Source organism: Hibiscus syriacus, unplaced genomic scaffold (genome assembly GCF_006381635.1).
Source record: "Hibiscus syriacus cultivar Baekdansim isolate YM2019G1 unplaced genomic scaffold, ASM638163v2 tig00111701_pilon, whole genome shotgun sequence".
NCBI classification, from domain to species: domain Eukaryota; kingdom Viridiplantae; phylum Streptophyta; class Magnoliopsida; order Malvales; family Malvaceae; genus Hibiscus; species Hibiscus syriacus.
In genome coordinates this window covers 407,955-434,288 of record NW_024063157.1, presented here as the reverse complement: position 1 = coordinate 434,288, position 26,334 = coordinate 407,955, and the positions used below count along the sequence as shown (strand labels likewise).

Here is a 26,334-nt window from a genome sequence, read left to right as displayed (position 1 = left end):
AGATAAATGTTAACATCCTCACTAAAATATGGTAAAATATGATCTCAAAATCGTTTTAGTTGTATTTCATGGATTGAATCTTAAGTTTACATTATGTCGTCGAGTCAGTACTTGAAACATTATGAGGGCGGGTCAATATTTGAAACTAACAACGATGCTAGTAGACATTATTAAAATATGATTTTTATCATTTCACAATCGGCAAATTAACGTCCAGCTCAGAGAGCATCGATTTTTAACAAAAAATAATGGTTTTAGAATATATGAATATTCATATGACTATTTTATAACTTTTAATACTCAGGGGACTCAACAAAATAATATTTTATAATAAAAAAAATCATTTTGTAACTTTTAATAATAAAAGAACTCAACAAAACAATACCTTATAGTAGTGAGACTATTTGTGTACTTTATTTTTTATTTTTTTAATATGAGGTAAGTATAAAATAATATTTATTTAAAAATAACTCTTAACTCTATAACATTAAACGTTCATATTCATGATATTCCTAATACCTAAACTTAATATCTAAAAAATAACAATAATTTTTTTTACTAATCACTTCTCGGTGCGTATACATTACCCTTTAAATATATATCATTGTAATTGTGATTCTGACTTACCGCTTAAAAAAATGTTAATAAAATTTTATATTATTATTAACTATTTCTTATTTGTAATGGATTTTTATCACGTGCTATAATTCAAGGCTTTTGTTTATTTACTTTTATGAGTGGGGCACTCAGAAAGTTGATGGGATTCCCATTAAAGACAATTGGAAGTAATTTTTAATTTTTAACTCAAATTAATTATTTTCAAAATGATATTTATATTTTTCATACATTTGTGCTAATTTACTTTTAATGTTTTTATATAAAATTTCTAAATAAATGAAAAAGAAAATAAGATATCTACGTCTAAAGCCTCTAGGTTAGGAAATAGGAACGGTAATAGATTGGGTTAAATAAGATTTTTAGCTTATTCGATCTCAATAAAAATATTATATTCTTATGTTCGTTACCAAACTCAATTAGGGTTTAACAATAATTTACCTGTCTCGATAATCTACTCGGTCTTTAAAGTAAAAATCCACGCCTAATATGACTTGACACAAATAAGGATTTAATTAAAAAATATATAAATAAAATAGTACTGTAATAATTATATCTAAATATATAAATATCAATTATATTTTTATTTCTTATAAAAACGAATCAAATATTTTTCACCTTAAACTAATCATACCCATAAAAAACCATAACTCAATCTGACTTGAACAAAAAATTTAAAACATATAACCCTATAAAATCATATCAAATAAAAATCCATTGAATTAAACTCAAATATCCATCCTTATACCTCCGCCTGCGTATAATATTTGATCATATAAGTGGAAAAAATTAATATAATATTATTATTCTATATAAGAATAAATTACATTTTCGAAAATTATTTATTTAAATAATATATTAAACAACACAAATTAAGTGATCTTAGTGGTAAAATAATTATGGTAATTTCTTGATGTCTACAGTTTGAGTACTATGAATATAGGGGTATGAATGTTCAATGTCAAATGATTAAGTAATTATCTTTGAACATAAATTATATTATTTTTTCATCACCATAAAATATTTAAATATTATTTTAAATTAAAGATTATAATTTAATTACATATAATGAAATTAACTCTAAAAAATATATTGGACCAAATTTATATAACACTTACACCACCACCACCACCACACACACACACATATATATATATATATATATATATATATATATATATATATATTATATACACGTGTGTGTTTAAAAAGAAAACCCTAGCTTCGTCGTTGCTATCAGACTCGTATATAGCTGGGAAATTATCAAGATTCCGGCAATTAAAATTCGCCAAATTCCTTACTATTAACCAGCTAATTCTACTGTATATCCGAGAAGTTCCAAAGAAACGATGAATGCTGTGGAAAACCGTCGCCATCTCCGTCGACATTATCGTAAACCGGCGGTGGATAGAATTGGTCACCGAGACCCGGATAAAAGCCATAGTCGGACATCGCTTGGTTGGTATCCAACATGCTCAAAAACGACGACCAATCCACCGTTTCACTGCTCTCCACTTGTATTGCGGCGCCTCCATGATCGGAAACCGACACCGAAATTGACGGAGAATACGTGTACTGTTGTGTTGTCATACCGACATTGTAGTTATTGGAACTGGTATTGCTAGTGGAGGACTCGTTGGCAAACCTAGACGCGAAGGCTTGGATTTCAAGTGGGCTAAGCGATCGTGCTCCCGCTATATCCGGAGGATTGTCGGGGAAGTTAAACTTAACGTCGCTGCCGCGCAAGCAATACTGCGCTGCGTCGAACGCACGAGCGGCTTTCTCCGGTGAGTCGTAAGAGCCTAACCAAATCCGCTCGCGGCTGTTGGGGAGTCGGATTTCGGACACCCATTTCCCCCATTTCCGCTTCCGAACACCCTTGTACTTGGAAGGACCACCGCTCGGTTCGCCGCGCGTGGGGGATTCCGGCTGTGGCTTCACCATTGGGGATTGTTTCTGTGAAAAATGTCTGAAAGAGGGAGAGATGTGGATAATGAAAATGGCGGCTGTCTGAAAGTTGTATATATAGGTGTTGGGGTAGAGGTTTAGTGCTTTTTGTTTGAAGGGATCTAAGCGTGTTGAAGAGGAGTAAAGAGAGCGGACAAGTGGCAATATTTTGGTGGGCCAGTACAGTTTACAAACGCGGTAGGGACCGTATGTGAAAACCACGTGCATTTATTATTTGTCACTTTGAGCTCTATTCATTTCTAAAATTCTACTAAAAAGTCAAATTTGAATTAAAAATGCTTTTTAAGAAAATAAATAAATATACTCATTTTACGTAAAATATTTCTATAAAATTACAATTATTAAAAACAAACCTTTTTAAGTTACATTAAATAAAATTTGAAACAAAATCTTTAATTAAATATAATTAAATCAATCATAATTTTAATGAAATGTCATATAAAAAGAATCGACGGAGTCACATTTGTGTGAGGTGGATACATGTCCATCCTAGAATCCATTTTTTTCTCAAGTGTTCATTTACTTGATTGTGTTCATCTTAAAATTTTATTTCTATTCACCTCATAAAAAAATTATCAATAATTTCTAGAGCATGCGATTAAAAGCTCTTATTTGATACTTTCTATTTCCCTAAGTTGCGGTTCAATACCCTTTCCCTTCCCCTTCTTTAGGTAGGAATTGTTTAATATTTTTATGTTAATTATATGTGTACTCACCCTAAAAAAAAGATCCGTCGATCATAAAGAGTTGTCTCTCATTATGAGATGTAATTTATTGTCGCACTTGGCAAACACATACACATTCCTATATTATATGTTATTGACTTATTTATTCAAATATAATGACAGTAAAATTGTCCAAATAATGTTTTAAAAAAACTTCTCTCACATAAAGTGCTTGAAAATTATTTTATCGTCTAGGGTGAATCTTATAGTACAATACGAAAGACACTCGAATGATATAATGGTTTCCCTCAAACTACATGTATACCCTCATGCTGATAACGTTAAATTCTTACCAAAGTTATCGAATAATTCATACGTCTTGCTAAAATCAATGTAACGTCTGAACATATTGTGACGTGCATTGTAACAATTATATTGGATGAAAATATTTTTTGCAACACTTAATATGTAGGATTTCCCCCATCATATTATCTAATCAATTTTACCTATAATTACACTTATTAAAGATGAATTATAATAATACTCTTTTATACCAGTTAAGGTGAAATTGTGCACTCTTAACGACACTTTTAAAAAATGTGATTTTTTTTAAAAAAAATTGTTAATTATGCCAAATATATAATTGTAAATTTGAGATTATAAGTGATTAAGTAGCATGCGACAAATTTACGTGTCATTATTGTTTAATAGATTATATCAAATTATCATTTAATTTATTAAATTTTATGGTCATTAATATGTTACAATAATTATTTATAATACTTTAATAAATTTAATAATAATTCTATAAATTTTAAAAATTTAATAATTAAAACAATTATATAAATATAATTTAGAAACTTCTAAGGTAATGATCCATTGCATCCATACAAGCGGGGGCTCTCGAAACTGTAAAACCATTTTAGAATGAACACAAAGGGCCCATAAGACGCTGACAGGAGGACAACAGTTCACCTTAATTTCAAATTTTTATTTATTTATTTGATTTATTTATTATATGTTATAAAAATCTAATTGTATAAATTAACATAAAAAAATTAATTAATTTAATTTGAATACGAAGTTAAATAGTTATATAAAACTAAACCCTGTCATTGTCTAATCAATTATAGTAAAATGTATTTAATAAAAATCATTATTTTTTAACAGAGTAATTTTTTTTTAGAGAAACATGATTTAATTGCATTAGTCATGAATGATATCCGAAATCTAAATATCTGAAATACAAAACGGGGATTCATAAATATAATAAAGCGGTGTTTCAAGAGATAAAAGATGACGACCCTCCTGAAAATAGGTGTAGCTCGAGCATCCAAGACCAATTCTTGATGATCTCTAGCAATGACGCTCACTGCAGAATTACCAAGAGAGAGAGCAAGCTTTATCGACATTAACATTGATGGAATGTGGTTGGAGTTTACCGGTTTATATTAATGTGGACATCACCGTTAAAAATATAGCTCTATGTCTCCATCTTTATTGTAAGTTATTTTTTATTTTTATCATAACATGTTCCCGCTTTCCATTTTGGTACATGTGCCTATTTGACCAACTGGTCCCAATCCCACGGGTGCACCTATTACGTCATTATTGATACAATTCCGAGTTGGACCACTTGTTGCCTTAATTTAACTACCAAATTGAAAATTCTTCGCATTTTATGGGGGTAGTTCATTTTTTTAACAAAATATATTTCATTTATTGATTAATTCAATTCAATTCAATTAATTATAATTAATCACTCCTGCAAGATAATCTCAGCTTAACCGAATTTTTAGGTCGAAGACATTAGGAATACTTACAATAAAAATAAAAGAGTTAAAATAATATAATTCATTTGTCTCTTAAATACATGAAATTATCTTAACTTATCAGTATTAAAAATGCGAGTTGCAACTAAAAATGTTCAATAGATTAATTTAATCAATAATCGAATTAAATTATTCAAATTGAATTAATTAATTTTTTATCTGTTAATCAAAATTTTAATTATTAATTAAACCGGACAAAAATTGATTATTTTAGTCTATAATTGAAATAACTGAAAATTGTTATAAGTTTTTTTAGTTAGATTAATTTAAACTTGATACACGTTTTTTTTCATTTGGGTTAAATTCGATTGAGTCTTAAAAGTTTAATGAGTGTAATGTACTTAAAGAATAATTGAATATTGATTCTTAAAGGTATGAACTTAAAAACTAATTTGATTCATCAATTGATTTTAAAAAAGATTATCCATTAAACGATCTAACATCTAACTGTCCAAACAACTAATCTAAATTTCATTTTCGTTTCAGTTTTGATCTGTTCGCGGTTGATTTGGGATTCTGAATCGGATTTTGAGTTTTTTTATTAGAAGATCTCTTGGCGAGGGGGACAACAACGGCGGTGACGAGCCCTTTGCTTTGATTGTCTAATATTAATTTTAGTCCCTCTAATATGTTAAAATTTGGACGAAAAATTTTGCACAATTTCTTGGCGAGGGGGGCAACACCGCAACAACGATTTGCGCAATTGTTAAAAATGCGTTCTACTCTCCTCCTTTGTTTGAGTGGATACCTTTCTACAATGTAGGTTTAGATCAAGATGATTACTGTTGGAGTCTCGGAAACACATATTCCGGACAATTTTATAAAGATTATAAAAATACCGTAATATTTTTGTTTTCAATGAACAAATTTGGTCGTCGATAGCAATTGTTCAGTAAACATGAACCTAGACTGATACTAGTAAAATCAATCTTGACGACAACTACCGAACAACCGTAACATGAGGCAACGATGCCCCCCCCGGCCCCCCAAAAACCTGGAACAATAAAGTTGAACACTGAAGGAGGAATAGATCAAAAAACCATGGTAGATGCTCAGTGTTTCACACCAAACTTTGGGAGTTGCTTGATGGTTTAGCTATAACCTGAAAACGTGGTATAAGAGACGTTGAGGTGGAACTAGATAGTAAAGAGGTAGTGGAGATACTTGACGCACCTCCACACTTACATAAGGTATCTATTATTTGAAGGATCCACAGGCTCCTCCAATACCAGTGGAATATCAAGATCTTTTACGTTCACCGAGAAGCAAACGTATAGCTAACGCTCTGGCACATATAGGGCAAAATGGAAGGACGAGTCTTGTATAACTAAACTTTTATTTTTTAAAAATTTAATCGTTAACCGATCCACATTAAATTATCAATAAATTGAATTAAATTGTGATTTCGTCAATCAGTCGGCTAATTCGATTAAAACAGAACAATGGACACCCCTAAAATTCAGAGATTAAACACCACATTTAGTACAATAGAAGGGCTAAAACCATAATTAGACGGTTTTAAAACTTCAACTTGCATTAGATTTTACTAAATGGGGCAGGCCAGTTCAGGACATTGGGTCCTAATTTCAAAGGCCCATTTGAATGGGTCAACAATGCCCGCAAAAGAATTCACCTCTTCTAGAAAAGCCGAGAATGGGAAACGGCAACTGGGAAAGCAAGAAAGTCAAAGAATCAAACGCCAAAGAGAAATGACTGATTTGTTTATAGGCGTATCGCAGTCATTGTTTATAGGCGTATCGCAGTCATTGTTTATAGGCGTATCGCAGTCATCTCTTCTTCATCTTCACCCAAAGCTCGGAAAATTTCAAAGGCAGCAGCTCTTTAGAAACTCTGCTCACTACAGATTTGCGGTGGCCAGCAGTCGTCAGTTTCACTTCAAAGTGTCGATTTTAGCTGGCGTGGCGTCTTCTGATTCAAAAGCACCCACGATCGTTACCAACACCTTCGGTTCCGAAAAGGGAGGAATCGAAATCGAAGTTGACACGGGAAACGGCGGAGGGGACAAGTTTGACCACAGGAGCGGCGGCGGCGGCGGGGGAGACGATAGTGGGAGTAAAGGAGAAGGCGAGTTCTCGGAGGACGGTGGTAAGAGAAAGATGGCTTTGTCTATGTCCCAGAAATTGACTCTTGGCTATGCTGCTCTCGTCGGAGGTAAACTCTAGACCCTTTTTTGATCCGGTTATTCAGGGACGGACACATAAATGGTAGGGGACGAACTTATAATATTTTATGGGAAGACAAAATTATAATTTTAGAAGCGAAAACAGATTATTAATAGAAGATACAAAGAAAATATATAAAATATGCAAGACACTTGAAATTTATATTCTTGATGATAAAATAAATTTGGTGATGATTTGCTAGGGATATCGGAATTGAAAATGTGTAGATGTTTCATTTTAACTTGGGGGTTTTAATTATTTTGTTAATGTGTGTGTATATAGTGGGTGGTGCTATGGGGTATATGAAGAGTGGCAGCCAGAAATCACTTGCCGCAGGGGGATTGTCCGCCGCAGTGCTCTATTATGTTTATACTCAGCTTCCCACGAATCCTGTTTTTGCCTCGTCCATTGGGCTTGGTAAGTCACTCCTTTTTTATGTTGTTGGCATTTTGGTGTTGTCTTTATGTTGCTAAAAATGATTAGTTTACATCTCAAGTGATGAGATTAGTAGAGATGTGATAAGATTGATTTTTTTCTTTTCGAGGGAAGGAAAGGTGTGGGAGAGGAAGACGAAGGGAATGGTGTTTGACTTTATTGGAGAAGAAACAAAAGAGTGATATGAAGTTCTCTTCCATGGAAGAGATAGGCCTTGCCAATTAGTGTTGAACTTGTCATAAATGCTGAATTCTGGATGCCTTTTGTTATTTTTAAGAGTGTCGCTCCTGTGGGAAAGTGAGATCATGGAAGAGGAAGGGTATGTTGTTCAGTTTTATTGGGGGAAGAAAGAAAGGGCGATACCTCTAAAGTTCTTCCCCATGGTGGTTTATATTACCTCTCAAGTGATATGGTTAGAAGGGGGCCTGCCAATTAGTGTTGAACTTGCCATAAATACTGAATTCCGGTTTGCCCTTTTGTTATTTCTAAGAGTGCCGCTCCTGTGGAAAGGCAAGAGCACAGAAGAGGAACGGTATGGTGTTCAGTTTTATTGGGGGAAGAAAGAAAGGGTGATACCTATAAAGTTCTTTTCCATGGTGGTTTATGTTACCTCTCAAGTGATGAGGTTAGAAGAGATGGGGCCTGCCAATTAGTGTTGAACTTGCCATAAATGCCGAGTTCCGATTTGCCCTTTCTTTATTCTGTAGAGTGCTGATAAGGTTAACTTTTTGCTTCATGAGAAGGAAAGGTGGGGGAGGAAGAGGAAGGGTTTGTTGCTCAGTTTTATTGTTGTAAGAAAGAAAGAGAGATACCTCTATAGTTCTTTCCAACAATGATTTGTGTTTTTTCACTTACTAAGATATTACTCAACAGAGAATACCAAAACCACCTTCAAATAGCATGTACTTGTGTTTTTTAGCATGAAACTTGAGAGAATTTTAACAGGTGCTTCTACTTGCTGACTTTGATAACCTTATAGGGAATAAGAGGTGAATCTTTTAAGTTCTTGTTCGAATGTTGATTATAGATATCCCACCTTCCATGGGGCGGGCTTCAAACTCCCCTTCTCAAGATAAGTCCGGAACTGACGTACCATACCTTGTCAACCAACCTTTCATGTGGCCATAAATAGCATTTAGCTTTTCTCTTCTCATTTATCTTTTTGTTATAGCTTTGTGAGTTTATCCCTATCTTCATTAATGGTATCTGGTTTGAAGGTATATCTGCTGCACTTTTGGGAGTGATGGGTTCCCGTTTCAAGCGATCGGGAAAAGTCTTCCCTGCTGGCGTCGTATCACTTGTGTCACTTGTGATGACAGGGGGCTACCTACATGGCATGTTGCGGAGTCTGCACTAGTGTGAAGCAGTAGTCTTGTTATGCTTACACCACATGGTGCTTTAGTATACAGCTATATATAATGCTTTGCCATGTCTCTTAACTTTTCAAATTGTGAACTTCTTTTGGGCCATCACCGTTGGGCAACAAGTTTCGACTGTAGGTTGCTTTTGTATTTTAATGCCTTTTCCTCTTTGTTCATGTTATGCAAACTATGGTGGTGTTAGCCAATAAGAAATATTACATGTATTTTCAGTTTTGAAATTTTGGAACATTATGCTTAATGATATCAAAAAGCTATTCATAATCACTAGATAGAAGTAAGAACCCTTTAATTTTTGGTCATAGGATGCAACCTTTATCGTTATAAAATCATATATTTTTCATTCTATACGAGGACATTCTTGTTTGAAACTTTCTCTGCCTATAGGTTTTAGTTTGAATCAAAAGGCAACCTGATGAAGCTGCCACATTATTTCCATAGCAAATGTTAACCTTAGTCGACTCTTGAGTTTATTATTGACCATCTGGGATCGGTCAGCCTATACCTTGAGGCCAAAGAATGACCATAACTTGATAGCACTAATATAACATATGAAATGCCGACCGTGTTTAAACAATTTAATGATCTATGGATGCATAGGATGCTAATTGCATACGAACATATCACACACGAATTATCAATCTTCATAGAACAGAGAAACCATACATACATAGCAAATCCTAGAAAGCTAAGTTTGTTATATTAGACACAGCGTCCAGGTTTAGGAAACATCAAAACTGCCCATGGAAGCATGGGAAAACTAAGTGGATAGCCACATCTATCATAAGACCTGTTTAATACTTGCCATCAGCATCAACTCCAAAGGCAGATAAGATGCATTCTAGTGCACTTTGCATTTTACTGTAGTAACTCGGCTAGGTTTTAGTTTATCATATATATATATATATATATATTTATATATACAAGGAATCCTATATGCTTAGCTTAGGCAACATGAGTTGGAGCTTTTGGTTGGAGCTGTTCTTGATGAACGGGTGATGTCCCAAAGCAGACAGACTCTGGTGAAGTAGCAGCGCTGAGGTTGGCTTTGGCGTCATCACCCATTTTTGGCATTGATGGTCCAGGATATTGGTTCTTGTTCACCAGCCTACGAAAGGGAACAGATGCGTACCTGGATTATTCCGCTCGGGGATAGAAGATATAAAAGGAAACAGGACTGTAGTTCATATTGGAAGGAGTACCTGTCCCGCCGCTTCTCAAGAAAGCGCTGAAGGGAGTGTCTCCTTGCAATTGGTATTTCTGATCCAATTGATACCCACATAAAGTAATGCTATATTAGCTTACATGCAATAGAAATGAAGCCAAGAGAAGTTTTGAGACTTACCAGCATGCGGTTTGCAAAGAGAATTCCTAAGACGTGGATACAACTGACCGGGCAATGCCAAGGTGGTGGCACCATCAGTGGCAGCCTCCTTCATGTCAACAGTATTACCAGCGGCAGCGGCAGCAGTGGTAGCAATAAGCATAATCTCCTGCATCTGATAGAAATCAATCAAGGATAAGTTTTCAGATAAACCATCAGACTTAACAAAAGATACTGACATCTGCGGTGTTAAGTAAAAGCCAACCTTTTCCGCAGGAATTGCATCAAATACACAAACTCTTCCGCCATAGAAGATGGTGAGTTGGGATGGAGCAAGATTTGGTGTATTTATTTCAGAAGCCGGCATTCGTAGGAAACTTATACAACAGCAGAAGAAAAGCTTCACAACATTGTTGAAGCTTGCAGAAATATGAACAATGCATTCTTTTCCTTAACTCATGAATGAGATAGCTCTACTAGGCACAATTTACTTGCTAAATCTACGACTTCAGTACAATGGAATGCCATGCTCTGGTTTCACAGTTATCTTTATAACAACAAGCGCAGATTGCTCTTTCTTTTTAAGTTGAGACACTATGAACATGATTACATGAACATCTTGCAGATTTTCATCCAAAGAGAAGCTGTATATGTACTTGTATATGTAGAGTTGCAAACCTCTAAAAGAAGTATGAGATGTAAAAACTCAGGACAGTCTTAACCTAACATATAAAATTTAAGCAAGATCAGAGATTTGGATCCTGATATTTGTATATGATCGTACCATAATGAACTTCTATAATGCCCGGTCCTTATTAAACAACTAAACACCCTTTATTGGGGATTTAACCAAAATGTACCAATTTTTTTTCTATTTTGAAACGCGCAGTTAGAGAATAATTATATTAAACAGCTGTGTAACATATCCTAGATCCCGAAAAAGAAAACAAATTTCTCATTTTTGGTTCACGCGGAATAGAACATGGTTAAGCTTACCAGTTCTGGAAAATTTTCTGGGAAAGAAAATCAAGGGTTTCAACGGATCCCAGATATGAAACATCGTTATCGGCGAAGATATCTCCATTAATCTCATTAACGACGACGTTTGGCATGACTTCCTCGAGTGATTCAGCTTCTTCTTCCATGGAAACCAGAGTTTCCTTCCGTTGATAAACTTCTGATTTCTCACTGTCTGGGCAGTGGCAGACCAATAATGTGTGCTTTAAGGATATGGGCGATGGGATTAATTTAAGTACGTGAAAGTGAAAGCACGTAAACCAATCCAAGGGTTGTCGTTGTTTTCATGGTTGATACGTGTCAATCATTCATGACATTTTACTTTGTTTAATTAATATTTTAATGATGCCTCTAACAACACCTACAATTAATTGGTGATGTTATTAGATCTCTTAAATAATATTAGAATTTTAAATTTTAATATTTGCTAATGGTTAAATTTAATATGAAATGCTAAATTGACAGGAAAGAAATATATTTGTTGCTATATATTTAAATTCAATAAATCCAATTGTTGTAATATATTTAAATTTAAATTATTTGACATGATTATATAGTAAAAAATATTAATTTTACAAACATTTTAAATATAAAAGATTAAATTAATAGAATTGTTCTAAATTAAGATCAAATTGATAGTATAAGTTTTAGGGATTAAAATGATTATTATACCATGTTACGTCAAACGTCTATTTTAAATTTAACGATGTAGTGATATATTTGCAATAATATTTTGATTAAATGATTAAATTGTAATTTTTATTAAAAAAGTGTCCCATTTGTAACCAATCTGATAATTAAGTGATTTGGATTGTGTTTTACCCACATATAATCATCAATTCAATTTCAACAACAGATATCTTATGTTCTGCTCATCCAGATCTTCATAATCTTATAATTCCATCTCTAATTTGATTCTCTCTTAGAACAAAGCGCGGTAGCTTTCATTCTTCAATTTTTGTTTCTCTGATTTCTATTTCTCTATTTTTAATGTATACACTCGTAGATCCTAAATCTCTTCTTCAACGATCTGCTTCAATTTCTATAGAATAATGGCTAATCATTCCATTTCGGCATTGATATTTTCGTTATAGGTGAGAGAGAAGGAAACTCTGGAACTATCGTGTTCGAAGCATCGGCTTAGGTCGAAATGGCGGCAGGTGGATTCGTGAGCCGGGCTTTCGAGTCGATGCTCAAGGAATGTGCCGGCAAAAAACATCCCGATCTTCAAAATGCTATTCAAACTTATCTAGGTTAGGTCTTCGTTCTTTTATTGTTTCTTCCAAATTATTTTGCGCATCATTTATCTGGAATTCTGTTTTTAATGATAATTTATTTGCTTTTAATCTGTTTTCTTTTTAGTGTTATTTTCTAGTCAGATTTTTATTCTCAGTGAATTATCGGCCTTGTGAGTTAAAGAAGTTTTAGGTTCGGATTACGCTCTAATGATTTTTCTACTGATTTTTCCGTCTTTAGTTATTTGAGTTTTGCGTTTCATGTTCACCCGCATTCTACTATACTATTACTTGTAATGGTATTCGAATGGTATTTAGGTATGTAAAGTAGAGTTTAGGAGTAGCTGTAGCGCTTTCATGATATGATATCTGTTGGCATTAGGTTAAGAAGCTATACTTTCTATGGAGTAAATGATGCCCATCTTATTTAAGTTATTACTTTCACATTCCAATGAGAAAATGAGTGAGATTTCTGTTTCTTGTTGTAAGTGAGATTGTTTTCAGTCAAAACGGGAAAGTGCAAAAGAATAATGCCAAGATAAATTGATAAGAACCCCAGTTCTTTTTCTTGTTATAATAGTTGTTCTAGGAGTTGGGTCTTTTCTTCTTTTCCACCAGAAAACTAGAGGAAGTATGTAATTAAGAGAAAAAAAGAAGAGGATGGCAGAGTAGAAATTTGGACCTTTCACTTCCTCCGATGCACTGTCTCCATACATTAAGTAGATGACATGTTTATTAGTTTTCTTCAATCTGTGAACTTATCTTTTCATGTTATTTCTTGTTAAAATTGCTGCGGATAGGTCATAGCTTTCATCTATTACTTCTGATTATTTTTCTTTTTGCATATCTTCAGATAGTCCTAAGCAAACAAATCAGCATCCTTCATCCAGTGAGTCTGATCAATCAGCCCCTTCCACTGGAGATGGAAGGTTTGTATCTGATTACAATCTTATAACCTGCTACTCCTTTTTTTGGTTCCAACTTGATCTATCCGGACCATCCCTTGTTTCTTACCCAAGATATAAACCCTATGAAATACCCTTTTGATATGTATGTATATTTCTTTGGTCTATTAGTTTGTAGTTGTTTGTTCTCCATACGGTTAGCTACTGAAGCTTTTTCCCATCACCATAGCCTTTTTAAGATTCAGCCTACGTGGCCTTGTAAAATTTTATATAAATTGATATTACTCGCAGTTTAGGACTACGGCCCATAGAGTTTAGGCAGTTTTCTTGCTCCAGACCAGCCAACTGATGCCCTCCAAGGCCTGAATTAGGCCCACTCTCCCGGTCAACATTATCAAGCTTAAAAAGATCCCCCCCCATACTTTTCCCGCTTTTATTACTTTCAAAAAGATCTTCCGACTTTTCATGTGGAGAGGAGACAACTCTCTCGGAATCTGTGACATTACCACGTTGTGAGTCTGCAACCCACTCCAGCACCCTATTTTGGATTTCTGACATTTCCTGACATCCCACGTGACCTCCATGCTGTGCCTGCCCATCCTTTGTGCTCCATCCGGAGGAGTTCTCCACCGAAGGATCCTCTGGAACAACCTCTTCAGCCAGATCTGAAAAATCAGGAAAGAAATCATCCCCCCATCAACCTTAATTTTTATCAGAAATTTCCTTCCATTCGTAGTAACTGAAGTATGATCAGGGATGTCAAAAGGGCTGACTACCCTAAGAAGCATCTGTGCAACTCTGCAGTCCACTCTCTGAGCAGTTTCATCTTTAATCTTCACTAACTTGCCCCACCTGGATACCACCCTAGTGAAGAACGGAACCGACCAGCAATTTAAAGGAACTCCTATCATGGAGATCATACAAAAAGCTCGGGGAATGCTTTCCTCATCCAATACCGGCTCCAACCTTTCAAACCAGAAGGACAAAGCTTCCCATTTTCCTTCCATTGCTAAATTCTTCTCTTCCACCGATTGGAACACAACCAGGCACGCATTCTTAGAAAAACCCCACCTAACAACCTTTACGTTGATGCCCTCATTCCTTAACGCTTTCTGCACAACATGAAGTTCAAAAATATCTTTGAAGATACCAGTAAGAGACGATCTAAGCCAGACCCTATCCTCCACTGGGATGGAAACATCCCTAGTGTTATTCAGCTCCTTCGAATTAAAATGAATACCCTCTTGCACACCCTCTGGCTCTTTATATACCCCCACCACCGCCTCCTTGTATGACCTCCCATCATGAAACTTATCCAGCATCTCCATCCTCCTCGCCCTGTCAGCTTAAGAAGGCAATCTTCTACCCATTCCCCCACAGATACCAGCACTATTAACTCCATCAACCCTCCCATCTTTCTGTCTCTTCGACCCAGATATTTTCTCATATTTGGCTACAGCCACTAAAATCCTCCTCCCATCAATCAGGACGTTGTTCATCTTATCCACTGCATTACACAGATCCTCCTTACTTGCAAAATGGACGAAAGCAAACGTGCTTACCTTATACTTCGGTCTATTATTGATAAACGGAATGAACACCTTAATAACCTTACCAAAATGACTAAAACGAGCCCATAAATCACTACGACTCACTCTCCTGCTAAGATTATCAACGAACGCTGACCAAATAATTCCACCATGAACCTCTCTAAGGTTATCGCCAGGAACCTCACTTTTGACGGACTCACTCTCTCTCTCACTAACTCTCTCCATCCTTATGATATCAAATTTTGTTCGGTGCAAAACTTAATATTGTTCGAGTACTCCTAAGTTTGGTTGTAAATTGCGATTGATAATTACACCAACTTGATGTAAAAAACACATTTCTTAATTGCAAGCTAGAGGAAGAAGCCTATATGAAATTACCGCCTGACTTAAAGTCTGTTGAAGGTAGCAACAAGGTTTGCAAGCTCAACAAGTCTTTATACGGGTTAAAACAATCACCCAAAGCTTGGTTTGAGAGGTTCACTAAAGTCATTCTTAAAAACAGCTATAAGCAGTCCCTTACCGATCATACTCTTTTCATCAATGTAACTTCTACAAATAAGAAAGTTATCCTAATTGTGTACGTGGATGACATAATTCTTACTGGAGATGACGAGGAAGAGATTAGCAATTTGAAGAAGTTGTTAAACAGGGAATTCAAAACCAAAGACTTGGGAAAGCTAAGGTATTTCCTAGGAATGGAGGTGGCAAGATCAAAAGAATGACTTGTGATCAACCAAAGAAAGTATGTACTTGATTTACTCAAAGAAACTGGTTTTCTTGGTTGTAAGCCGACTGATACACCAATAGAGGCAAACTTGAGATTCAACAAAGAAGATGGGTCCTTAGTAGACAGAGAGAAATTTCAAAGATTAGTTAGGAAACTAATTTACTTATCCTTGACAAGGCCAGATATAGCCTTTCCCGTAAATGTTTAAGAAGACACAAAACAGAACTGTTAAGATTTTTACAGACTCTAGTTGGGCCGGAGATCTAACTGAAAGAAGACCCACTGGTGGCTATTGCACTTTTGTTTGGGGTAACCTTACAACTTTTTTTTTATAGGAATAGGAGGCCTCATTAAAAACCTCGTTCTTAGTGGACCTTACCCGTAAGGTAAGGCCCAACTAGCGGAAGGAGGAAAAGAGTACCTCAATTTATTGATGAAAGCCAAGTTACATAAGACTTAAAACACTTTTACATACAACATAAGACCTCACACACTCCTCTAGCTTCTAGGCTCAGAAATAGATAACAACTGAAGCAGAAAAAAAAAATCACCCGATCCCCTCTTTTGCTAGCTTGTCAGCCTCACAATTACAAGACCTTGGAATCCACCTGACAATAAAATTTCTAAAAGAAACAATAGATACAATTTCCTTAACAAAATTTGAAAGGGAAAGAGGAACCAAAGCTTGATCTTTGATCCAATCCACGACCAGCTTGCAATCACATTAAATAATGAGTCTGCCCTTGAACAACCATTCTGAAGAAACAAAGAACTAAGTAAGGAAGGAGGGTCAACTGGAAAAGCTAGACTTATACCCCAATAACAAATTAATTTGTTCCACAGCTCCCACGAAACTTGACAGAACAAAAAAAAATGCTGGACTGATTCATCACATAGGTTGCACAAAGGGCAGTTAGTATTCTCCCCTATAGTAACCCCCCTTTTCATCAATTCCATCCTAACAACAACTTTTTGATGAGATAGCTGCCAAAGGAAAGTCTCCACTCTAAGAGGGACTAATCCCAGCCAAACACAGTTTCTCCACTGAAATGTATCCTCATAAACAGTCTCTAGAGATTTCCTGCACTCTTTGATAGAAAACAGCCCGTCCCCCAAGCCATCCCACAGCAGGCAATCCTCCAAAGATTCAATCAATTTAATGTCTTTAAGGCTGTTCAATAACTCAACCAACTGCAACACTTCCCAATCAAATAGATTCCTCCTCGTTTTAATATTCCATTCCCATCCATTCAAGTCAAAACTACCAAAATCAGCCACATTCCCACCTTTGTTAGTAGAAAGTGCAAAAATCCTAGGAAAAAGAATTTTTAATGGACAATCCCCAAGCCAAGTATCCTTCCAAAAAGAGACATATTTTCCATTCCCTATTTGTACTTTTTCATGAGATCTATACGACACAAATTAAAGGATCGGTTGATAATTGAGAGTGACTGCAGGATGGCAGTTGACTGGGTTAGGGATTTCGTTTCATGTCCTGCTGTTTATGCTTACATTGTTAAAGATATTATTGAAAAACTTAGACTGTGTGAAGGTGTTATTAGATGGGTTAATAGGGCAGCTAATCTAGAGGCGGACGCTCTAGCTAAGGCTGGAATTGGTTAATATTTATTTTGTTTTTAAGGTTGTAACTATTTAGGTTGTCGATTTCCTTCAAGGAGTTTTAGGTTTTTGTAATATATTGTATTAAGTTTATTATTAATAAAATCCAAGGCACTCTTTTCCTCCTTCCGCTGATTAAGGAACTTTTTCAGAGTTCCATTAATCATGAAGGGGTTTTTTAATGAGGCCTAATATTCCTATAAAAAAAGAGAGAGGCTATATCCTTGCCTTAATCCTTTATCAATAAGAAATTCTTCTGTAGGGGACCCATTGACTAGGATCGATATAGAAGCTGTGGAAATACATTGTGTGGTCCAAGAACACCACCTATCACCAAAACCCATCTCTTTCGATAATCTTATAACAATCTGCCATTCCACTGTGTCATACGCTCTGTTGAAGTCTACTTTAAAGACAACCCCTTTAAGCCCTTGTTTCCTCCAACTGTCAATTCCTTTATTTGCCACACAAGCACATTCCAACAATTGTCTCCCCGGAATAAATGCAAACTGATTAGGACTGATAATTTCTTTGACACAAGAAATAAGTCTCTTTGAAAGCACTTTTGATAGAATTTTATATAGGCTGCCCACAAGACTAATGGGTCTATAGTCTTCTATACTCTCCGGATTACCTTTCTTTGGGATCAAGGTAATAAAAGCGTGGTTAACCCCGTGTACCCATTCCTTTCCTTCAAAGAAATCTGAAAAAAACTCCATAATCTGCTCCTTCAAATGATTCCAGTATTTCTTATAAAAACCCATGGTAAAACCATCCGGACCGGGAGCTTTAGAACTATTTGAAGAAGAAATTGCATACCACACTTCTTGCTCTGTAAATTCCTCCTCCATATTAGCCCTTTGAACTGCTGATATTTTCATAAAATCAAAATCTAGACCTTCAACCTCAAAAGCTGCTTTTGTGTTATATGCAGTCCTGAAAAACTCATAAACACTGTTTTTTATCTTAACTGGATTCGAAATTACCACCCCTTCAATTTTCAAAGAATGAATAGTATTGACATTATTTCTTTTTATAGCAGTAAGGTGAAAAAACCTCGTATTTTTGTCTCCGTTTTTTATCCATCTATTTCTTGAATTCTGTTACCAAATGCTTTCCTCGATCCTTAACAATCTCCACAGCTCATTTTTGAATTCAATCAACTGATCCCATTCCCCCTTAGACAACATTCCACCTTGTGACTTTAAATCCAATTCGTTTATTTTCACTTCAAGCAGCGAAATAGAGTCTACCAGCCCTAAATGATTGCTGCCAGGCCAATTTCTGATCTTCTTCTTCGCATTTTGTAACAACCTGAAAATCCCCCCTCTATTCCTCTTCTTCTTCTCATCAACCACACAGCCTTCAACCAACTCATCAAACCCTTTCTCCTCTAACAGAAAATTAAAAAGCCTAAAGGGTTTGGGGCCCCAATTGTGACTAACATCCTCCAACAAAACCGGATTATGATCTGAAATTGATTTTGGTAAAAGCATTGTGAAATCCTAGGAAAGCTGTTAAAAAATATGCCACAAATTAGAAATCGATCTAGTCTAACCCATGTTGACAACTCTCTGTTAATGCACCAGGTTAAAGTTCCTCCTGACATAGGCAGATCCATAAGGTTAGCTTGTTGTATAAATGATCTAAGAGTTTCAATAGCATGCCAATTTTGTGATCTCCCTTGCTTTTCTTTCGGAACAAGATACACATTGAAATCACCCCAATACTAACTGGTAAATTCGTCAAATTAACATAACTCAGTAGCTCCCCAAAGAATTCCTCCTTTTCAGCTTCAATAACAGGTCCATAGATATTAATGAAGACAAACTCCTTTTGGCCATTCAAAAAATTCCCCACTAATGCGATAAACCTACTATGAACATGCTGGTTAGTGACATTGAAAACGTTTTAATTCCACATACTAATCAATCCACCCTTAGACCCCTGTGCAAGAGAAACCACCACTCCCTTCAGCAAATTTCCTCCAATCCTCCTTATGATCGACGCATGACACTGAACAAGTTTAGATTCTTGAATAAAAATCATAACAGGTTTTAACTTCTTAACTTGCCTTGCCACTACTAAAGATTTTTCCCTCCTCCCTAAACCTCTAATGTTCCAAGTAAGGATACTAAATTTCTGCATATACCGACTTCAAAACCAAACACCAAAAATATTCCCTGCGAACCCGCATATCACCCTTCCCTTCCTACCTCCAGACCATTTTCAAGACTCACAATTTTATCAATAAAAGCCTTCTTCCCTTCCTTGAAAGAGATACCTAACATCTGACACACTTCCCATGTGGCCATTGCTTCCTCTACCAGCTTCGAAAAATGAGATGAAGAAGCAGTAGAAATATTAACCATTTCCAAAGCTTCACTGATTAGAGCTCTTCTCTTCCTTCTTTTATTAAATCGTGACCCTGAAGCAGTGTAAGAAGCTGCTGCCAGACTCTCTGAACGATTACTGCCAATTAATGGGACGTTCGGTGTCTTCTGAACATATGTTGAACAATTGATATCCTCTTCCTGCCCATTTCCCCTATATTCTGAAAAACTCTGCTGAAAATATCTGCTTTCATTTGCCTTCTGTCCTTGATTCAGATTAACCTCTGCAAAATAATTTTGTTTCGTTGTTTGCACCTAACCAAATTCGTCTATTTCTTGACCTTACAACTTGGAGAAGTAAGAAACAATATGTCTTTTCAAGAAGTAGTGTTGAAGCTGAATTTAGAGCACTAGCATTGGGAATATGCGAAGGAATTTGGTTACTTAAATTACTAAAAGAATTTGGCACTAATCAGGAGGATCACTTTGAAGTTTTGTGTGATAATCAATCTGCCATTCAGATTGCCAAGAACCAGTTCAACATGATCGAACAAAGCATGTTGAGATTGATAGGCATTTTATTGCTGATCAAGTCAACAAAAAGACAACCACCCGTTCATACATTCTTTCAGAAGGACATATAACAGACATTCTTATTAAAGCTTTGCCAAAGCCTGTTTTCAATAAATTCCTATTCAAGCTGGGATTATACAATGTATATTCTCCAACTTGAGTGGGAGTGTAGGAATTATAGAATTATATGAGTTGTTACCATCCCTTTAGTTAATGGATTCTGTAAATATTCTTTCAATCCCTTATTTTAAGGGATCATATCTCCTAGGATTAGTATCTTTCCTAACTTAGAGTTTCCTAATTTAGAGACATAGTTTGTATATACAGATGCAATACGTCCTATTGAATTAATAAGAAAATATAGAGGCTTACTCTGATTTCTACAGAATAACCTGTATATGTAAAGTTACTCTAATTTACAAGAATAGAACATTTTATATTACTTTGATTCTTTTTTACCGCATAAGAGCACTTTTCTACAATAATTAGTTTCAGATGTGTAACTCGACCAGAAATGAGCTGCTACGTTAGTAATATTAAATTATGGTTTATAAATTGATTTATTATCGAAAATGATTTAGTATTTTCCTGCTAAAGTACATCCTTTCTTATATTCTAAAAGTTTTAATGTTATGCCTTCCAGGTCTGGGTTAGAATATGGACTGTCCTTTCAGATCATTTCATTTTTGCTGGCAGCCATGCTGATGAGAAAATTGCTATGTATGCCATAGATTCTTTGAGGCAGCTTGGTATGAAGTATTTGGAGCGTGCTGAATTGACCAATTTTACTTTTCAAAACGATATTCTTAAACCTTTTGTCGTTCTCATGCGGAATAGTCGAAGTGGAACTATAAGGAGCCTTATTGTTGACTGCATTGTTCAGGTATGTCTGCATGCTGGAATTTTCTTAACATATAGCTATCCTGCTGGATGATGTTTTTCCCTTAATCATCTACATTTTGTGGTTAAAATATTTTCAATTTTAAACCTGTAACTGTCAGAGTTTCTTTTATTCACGTGGGAGCCTTGTATAACACTCAGACTTACGATAATGTTATTGCAGATGACAAAATCAAAGGTTGGAAGCATAAAATCTGGATGGCGAAGTGTTTTCATGATTTTGACTGCTGCTGCAGATGATGATTTGGAAACAACTGTTGAAAGTGCATTTGAGAACCTGGAACAGGGTAAGAAACTACTATTTTTATTTTTTCTGATTGATCCTTCTCTTTGTTTTTCCAATGAATTTAACAGCAGTTTCTGTGCAGTTATACTGGAACACTTTGATCAAGTTGTCGGAGATTGTTTTATGGACTGTGTCAACTGTCTTATTAGGTTTGCCAACAATAAAACTTCCCATCGTATAAGTTTGAAGGCTGTGGCCCTTCTCCGGATTTGTGAAGATCGTCTAGCAGAGGTTTTTTGCTTTATTCTTCAGCTTTATTTGTTACTTGAGCATGTTGTTCCCCCCTCTTGATATCTTCCATTGTAAGACTAAAATAGTCAAGAGTATGGTCTAAAACTGGCCACGGTTGCCATTTGCCAACCCTTCTACCAAGAAGACTTTGTTAATTGTCTTTCTTATGATCAGCATGCTGCAATTTTTTATTGAACTAGGAAGTTTTCTATGAACTCTTTTTCTCATCTCTGGGGAAAACAAAGTTAATATTAGTTGTTTCATCTCATTGATTATTTCAAACAATGTTTATGAATTTGCAACTTCCTGCTGCGTTCTTTTTCTTTGTAATTGACATCTTTGTTAAATGCTTCAGCTTGTTTTTCAATCACAGGGACGTATACCTGGTGGGGCTCTTAAACCAATTAATGATGACGCTGACACAACATTGGATGTAACTGAGCATTATTGGTTCCCAATGCTGGCTGGTTTGTCTGACCTGACATCAGATTCAAGACCAGAGGTTAGGAGTTGTGCAATTGAAGTTTTGTTTGATTTGCTGAATGAAAGAGGTAGCAAGTTCTCAACATCATTTTGGGAGAGCATTTTCCATCGTGTTTTGTTTCCCATGTTTGATCATGTGAGACATGCTGGAAAGGAGAGCTTAATTTCTTCCGGGGATGTATTGTTTCGTGAAAGCAGCATTCATTCTCTTCAGTTGCTGTGCAACCTTTTCAACACTTTTTACAAGGTAGATGAGTTTTGTAGTTCTCTTAATATTATTATTCGCACGATATAATGGTGGGGTTTAGGCTGTGTGATGGGAAACCATATATCTAAATTCCCAATTGTCCATATAATCTTGTGTTTGATACAAGCTTCCTGACGATTACTAGTTGCTTGAACTTTCTTGTCTTTTTGTTCCCTACAGGAGGTGTGCTTTATGCTGCCACAACTCTTGAGTTTGCTGTTGGACTGTGCTAAAAAGTCAGATCAGACTGTTGTTTCAATTTCTCTTGGGGCGTTGGTCCATCTCATAGATGTTAGAGGACACCAGTTCAGTGAGAGTGATTGGGATATGTTGTTGAAGAGCATAAGGTATGTATGTCTTCAGATTTTATAATGCATATTTTTTCAATTAGAATTTGTATTTGCAAGTCATATGTATTTTGTCTACTTCATTCTTATTACCAGAGATGCATTGTACACAACACAACCGCTTGAGCTATTCAATGCATTAGGACTAGAGAACCCAATGAACTCCTCGATTATAAGAGATTTAAAGGTTCATACAGATGGTGAAATTTATCAGTTTGGTTCAAATGATAATGGGAAGATTTCACCACATGCATCCCCAAGCAGCACAAGGAATACTAATGCATCTGTTTCACAAGAGCACAATCAAGAATTACAATATATTCCAGATGGATTTGAAGGTTAGCTGTTGTGAATCTTTCCCCTTAAGATTTAGATAACAGGGAATCTGTATCTTCATCAGTTAATATCATTCATATACCAGAATTAGTTGCACTTTGCAGAATCATCTGTCTAATATTTCACGTAGTTTAATTAACTGACCCTATGCATCAGTTAATATCATTTGTATACTGTTCATACAGCCCAATCTGAACATTTGAATTTGTACTTTATTAAACCTGATGAATATATACATTGTCACTGTTGTAGGTGTACCCTCATCATCAGGTAGAGGTCAGATGTCTGTTGAAGCTGGGAGTCTCCAACGAAGTCAAACGATAGGTCAAAGAATCATGGGAAATATGATGGATAATATATTTGTTAGAAGTTTTACCTCAAAACCAGAGAGTCCTACTGCAGGGACTCCAGTTCCATCTTCACCACTAAAGGTACGCAAGTCATCTTTGGTTGCAAGGTTTGGCGGAATTCCTTTCTCTGTGTATTTGAAGTTTTTATCTATTTTCAATCACAAGAGATGTTATATTTATGGGTTCTTTTTGTCACTTCAAAAGACGTTACACTTTAGAAGTTCTTGCTTCGTGATAGCTTGTTTCCACTGCTATTATGTTTTGCTTATGCATAAGCCTTCAAAATGCTTGCTTAATTATTTAGTGCCATATTCTTGAAGAAAGAAGGAAATTTGTTTCTTGCACTCGGTTTGGTTTTTCCGGTATATGCAATTTTTTGCTTATAAGTATTAAGAGGCTAGTTTTTTCAAATCAATCTTGCCGATGTTTTTGACACTATAAGGATCAACTGGAAAAGTATGGATGTAATGTGTTATTGACACTATGCATTCTCCTTTTTTTAACTTACCCCTCTCTTATTGATCTGTCGTTTCTCTAGCTGCCCGAGTCTTTTGAGACCGAAGCTAAAGATGAGGAGGAAAGTCCACTGATGGCAACTGTTAGGGGCAAATGCATCACTCAGTTATTACTTCTTGGTGCTGTTGATAGCATTCAGGTTTGCATGTTTGGACTTTGGGAAGTGGCACCATGGTATAAGTTTTATAATTCTTTTACCAATTTATAGTGTGTCTAAATTGGCAGGAAAAAAACTGGGATAATTTGAAAGTAGCTCAGAAGATTGCTGTAATGGACATTGTCCTACCCTTACTCGAGTTTGTGGCATCATATAATTCATACTCTAACCTCAGAACACGTATGCACCACATTCCTGCAGAAAGGTAAGAAAATGTTTCCTAATTTCATCTTTTACTATCACTCTTAAGGTCAAAGAACCTTGCTTCTAATAACTTGTATCTTGGCAGGCCCCCTCTAAATCTTCTTCGTCAGGAGTTAGCAGGAACTTGCGTTTATCTGGATGTCTTGCAAAAAGTAACATCAGGACTCGATAGCAATAATGGACAACGTCCAGAATCTAATGGGACTCGTGACACTGAAGAAAGGAAACTGGAAGGAATAGCAGAAGAGAGGCTGGTGTCTTTCTGTGAACAGGTACTCAGGGATGCAACTGACCTCCAGTCTACAATAGGGGATACTAGCAATGTGGGCATTCATAGAGTTCTGGAGTTGCGGTCTCCAATCATCATTAAGGTACTATATCAGTAAAACGAAGAATTAATAGTGAAAATTGATACGGTTTAGACTATTTCGTTGATGCTAGAACGTTTAGTTGTTTTGTTAAATAATTCATATATTAGTTATAATGGGTGATAGAGAATCTCTCTTCCTTTTGATTTTGCAGGTGCTTCGAGGCATGTGCTACATGAATGGTAAGATTTTCATGAGACACCTCAGGGATTTCTATCCTCTGCTCACTAAACTGGTTTGCTGCGATCAGGTAAAATCCCCCTTTCTCTTTCCCTCTACCTTAGATCTCATAGATTTCTGGTCACGAGTTTGTATCCTATATAAGAATCACATTAAGTTTAGAGACATGTACTCTTTGCCGCCACCATTCCTTAATAACATATGCTTTGCATAATTCTGCAATGTTAAAAAGAATAGCACCAGACTGGAATTCGAACTAATCATTTTTTCATGTGGAATAAATTTGCTGAACCGTTTCTGAATTATATAATCGACATTTTATTCTCTAAATTCGTTGTATACGATCGTTTCTTTATTTCTTCAGATGGGTGTTCGCGGAGCTCTTGGTGATCTCTTCAGGATACAGTTGAAAGCTTTGTTGCCATGAAAGAGTTATAATGTCTATTTCTAAGGAACGATTTTCAGCGTAGGTGCAAATTCCATTGGTTCATATCCATGTTGTATTGTTGTATTTTTTTTTCTTCTTGCAATCACTTGTTCCTTTCACATACATGTACAAATAGCGAAAATTTTGTGATATAGGAATGAATACATTAAGGCAAAATTAGGGGGAAATGGTTTTAAAAAATTTAGGGAAATGTGGATCCCAGGATATTATTTAGGGATTTAGGGTGGAATCTATAGAATTCGGGAATGGGTTGCTTCTACAAAATGGGAAACATTAAAACATCTGAGCATGTAATGTATAAAAAAAATCCATAGACTGATAAAAGTCTTCCAAAGACTAAAAAAGATATATACACATTAAACAAAATAAGAATCCTTCCATTGGTTGTCATATAGCACGCCGAACTCTTCTGTTTAGTAATCTTTGTCAACGATACAAGAAGCAAGAAGGGTTGAGGAAATACAAGTGATCAGTTCAACACCAACGCTCAAAGCCTCAAAGTAAATAGCAGAGAGGTTGAAAATCCAACTCTCTTCAATGGAGATAAGACAACAAATAAGAAAATAAATTTCTTGTTTTACAGTTCTACAGTCACCAGAACAATCTTCGCCATTATTAAATGAAAAATATAGTGTGATGATAACTACACAACTGTGATCAATGAAACAAAGAATTATGATAACACAAATACGAGCTGAAGAAGATGTAAAATGCAACCCAAAATCTAAAATTCTTACCTTCAAATTGGTATCAAAAGCAGATGTCAAACTAGCGGTATAAATACACTTGCATGTACAGTTATATACACACTAACACATTAAGGAAGTGTTTTTGGTTTCTTAATGATTGTCTCCCTTATATTCAGTGCAGGTTATATGTATATATAACATCAGGGAATACTTTAACTGGTGAACTTTCTC

The 26,334-nt window shown here is 35.5% G+C and overlaps 5 protein-coding genes and 1 long non-coding RNA gene across 6 annotated transcripts; 3 read left to right on the top strand and 3 right to left on the bottom strand.

The window, feature by feature from the left end:
- Nucleotides 1–1,917: 1,917 nt before the first annotated feature.
- On the bottom strand, nucleotides 1,918–25,857 carry LOC120167865 (ethylene-responsive transcription factor ERF017-like). The gene is made up of 3 exons (XM_039176757.1): nucleotides 25,851–25,857; nucleotides 20,176–20,184; nucleotides 1,918–2,559 (listed from the first exon to the last, which is right to left on the bottom strand). The coding sequence occupies exon 3, from the start codon at nucleotides 2,557–2,559 to the stop codon at nucleotides 1,933–1,935; it is 627 nt and encodes a 208-aa protein (XP_039032688.1). The 5' UTR covers nucleotides 20,176–20,184; nucleotides 25,851–25,857; the 3' UTR covers nucleotides 1,918–1,932.
- Nucleotides 6,787–9,170, top strand: LOC120167863 (protein FATTY ACID EXPORT 2, chloroplastic-like). The gene is made up of 4 exons (XM_039176755.1): nucleotides 6,787–6,808; nucleotides 6,857–7,252; nucleotides 7,546–7,680; nucleotides 8,916–9,170. Exons 1-4 carry the CDS (start codon nucleotides 6,790–6,792, stop codon nucleotides 9,053–9,055), a joined length of 690 nt encoding a protein of 229 aa, XP_039032686.1. The 5' UTR covers nucleotides 6,787–6,789; the 3' UTR covers nucleotides 9,056–9,170.
- Nucleotides 9,835–11,625, bottom strand: LOC120167864 (protein TIFY 3B-like). Its single transcript, XM_039176756.1, has 5 exons — nucleotides 11,398–11,625; nucleotides 10,667–10,778; nucleotides 10,423–10,576; nucleotides 10,280–10,337; nucleotides 9,835–10,185 (listed from the first exon to the last, which is right to left on the bottom strand). The coding sequence occupies exons 1-5, from the start codon at nucleotides 11,544–11,546 to the stop codon at nucleotides 10,023–10,025; spliced, it is 636 nt and encodes a 211-aa protein (XP_039032687.1). The 5' UTR covers nucleotides 11,547–11,625; the 3' UTR covers nucleotides 9,835–10,022.
- LOC120167866 lies at nucleotides 12,283–13,599 on the top strand. Its single transcript, XR_005520081.1, has 3 exons — nucleotides 12,283–12,355; nucleotides 12,513–12,671; nucleotides 13,507–13,599. It is a non-coding gene; the product is annotated as an uncharacterized LOC120167866 (long non-coding RNA).
- On the bottom strand, nucleotides 14,905–15,333 carry LOC120167832 (serine/arginine-rich splicing factor SC35-like). Its single transcript, XM_039176725.1, has one exon. It carries the CDS (start codon nucleotides 15,331–15,333, stop codon nucleotides 14,905–14,907), a length of 429 nt encoding a protein of 142 aa, XP_039032656.1.
- LOC120167830 (brefeldin A-inhibited guanine nucleotide-exchange protein 5-like) lies at nucleotides 20,876–25,411 on the top strand. The gene is made up of 13 exons (XM_039176724.1): nucleotides 20,876–20,887; nucleotides 21,005–21,244; nucleotides 21,425–21,548; nucleotides 21,630–21,778; nucleotides 22,152–22,508; nucleotides 22,689–22,855; nucleotides 22,952–23,193; nucleotides 23,444–23,622; nucleotides 24,080–24,196; nucleotides 24,283–24,419; nucleotides 24,504–24,789; nucleotides 24,941–25,036; nucleotides 25,331–25,411. The coding sequence occupies exons 1-13, from the start codon at nucleotides 20,876–20,878 to the stop codon at nucleotides 25,391–25,393; spliced, it is 2,169 nt and encodes a 722-aa protein (XP_039032655.1). The 3' UTR covers nucleotides 25,394–25,411.
- Nucleotides 25,858–26,334: the final 477 nt, after the last annotated feature.

Excerpts from the sequence above, each read along its gene's own strand:
- LOC120167865 (XM_039176757.1), bottom strand. The coding sequence starts at position 2,559 with ATGGTGAAGCCACAGCCGGAATCCCCCACGCGCGGCGAACCGAGCGGT.
- LOC120167863 (XM_039176755.1), top strand. Across the intron at positions 7,253-7,545 it reads CTATGCTGCTCTCGTCGGAG|TGGGTGGTGCTATGGGGTAT; the intron begins GTAAACTCTAGA and ends GTGTGTATATAG. Across the intron at positions 7,681-8,915 it reads TGCCTCGTCCATTGGGCTTG|GTATATCTGCTGCACTTTTG; the intron begins GTAAGTCACTCC and ends TCTGGTTTGAAG.
- LOC120167864 (XM_039176756.1), bottom strand. The coding sequence starts at position 11,546 with ATGGAAGAAGAAGCTGAATCACTCGAGGAAGTCATGCCAAACGTCGTC. Across the intron at positions 10,338-10,422 it reads TCTTTGCAAACCGCATGCTG|AAATACCAATTGCAAGGAGA; the intron begins GTAAGTCTCAAA and ends CAATTGGATCAG. Across the intron at positions 10,186-10,279 it reads CTTGAGAAGCGGCGGGACAG|GCTGGTGAACAAGAACCAAT; the intron begins GTACTCCTTCCA and ends TCCCTTTCGTAG.
- LOC120167832 (XM_039176725.1), bottom strand. The coding sequence starts at position 15,333 with ATGGAGAGAGTTAGTGAGAGAGAGAGTGAGTCCGTCAAAAGTGAGGTT.
- LOC120167830 (XM_039176724.1), top strand. Across the intron at positions 21,245-21,424 it reads TTGTTGACTGCATTGTTCAG|ATGACAAAATCAAAGGTTGG; the intron begins GTATGTCTGCAT and ends ATGTTATTGCAG. Across the intron at positions 21,549-21,629 it reads ATTTGAGAACCTGGAACAGG|TTATACTGGAACACTTTGAT; the intron begins GTAAGAAACTAC and ends GTTTCTGTGCAG.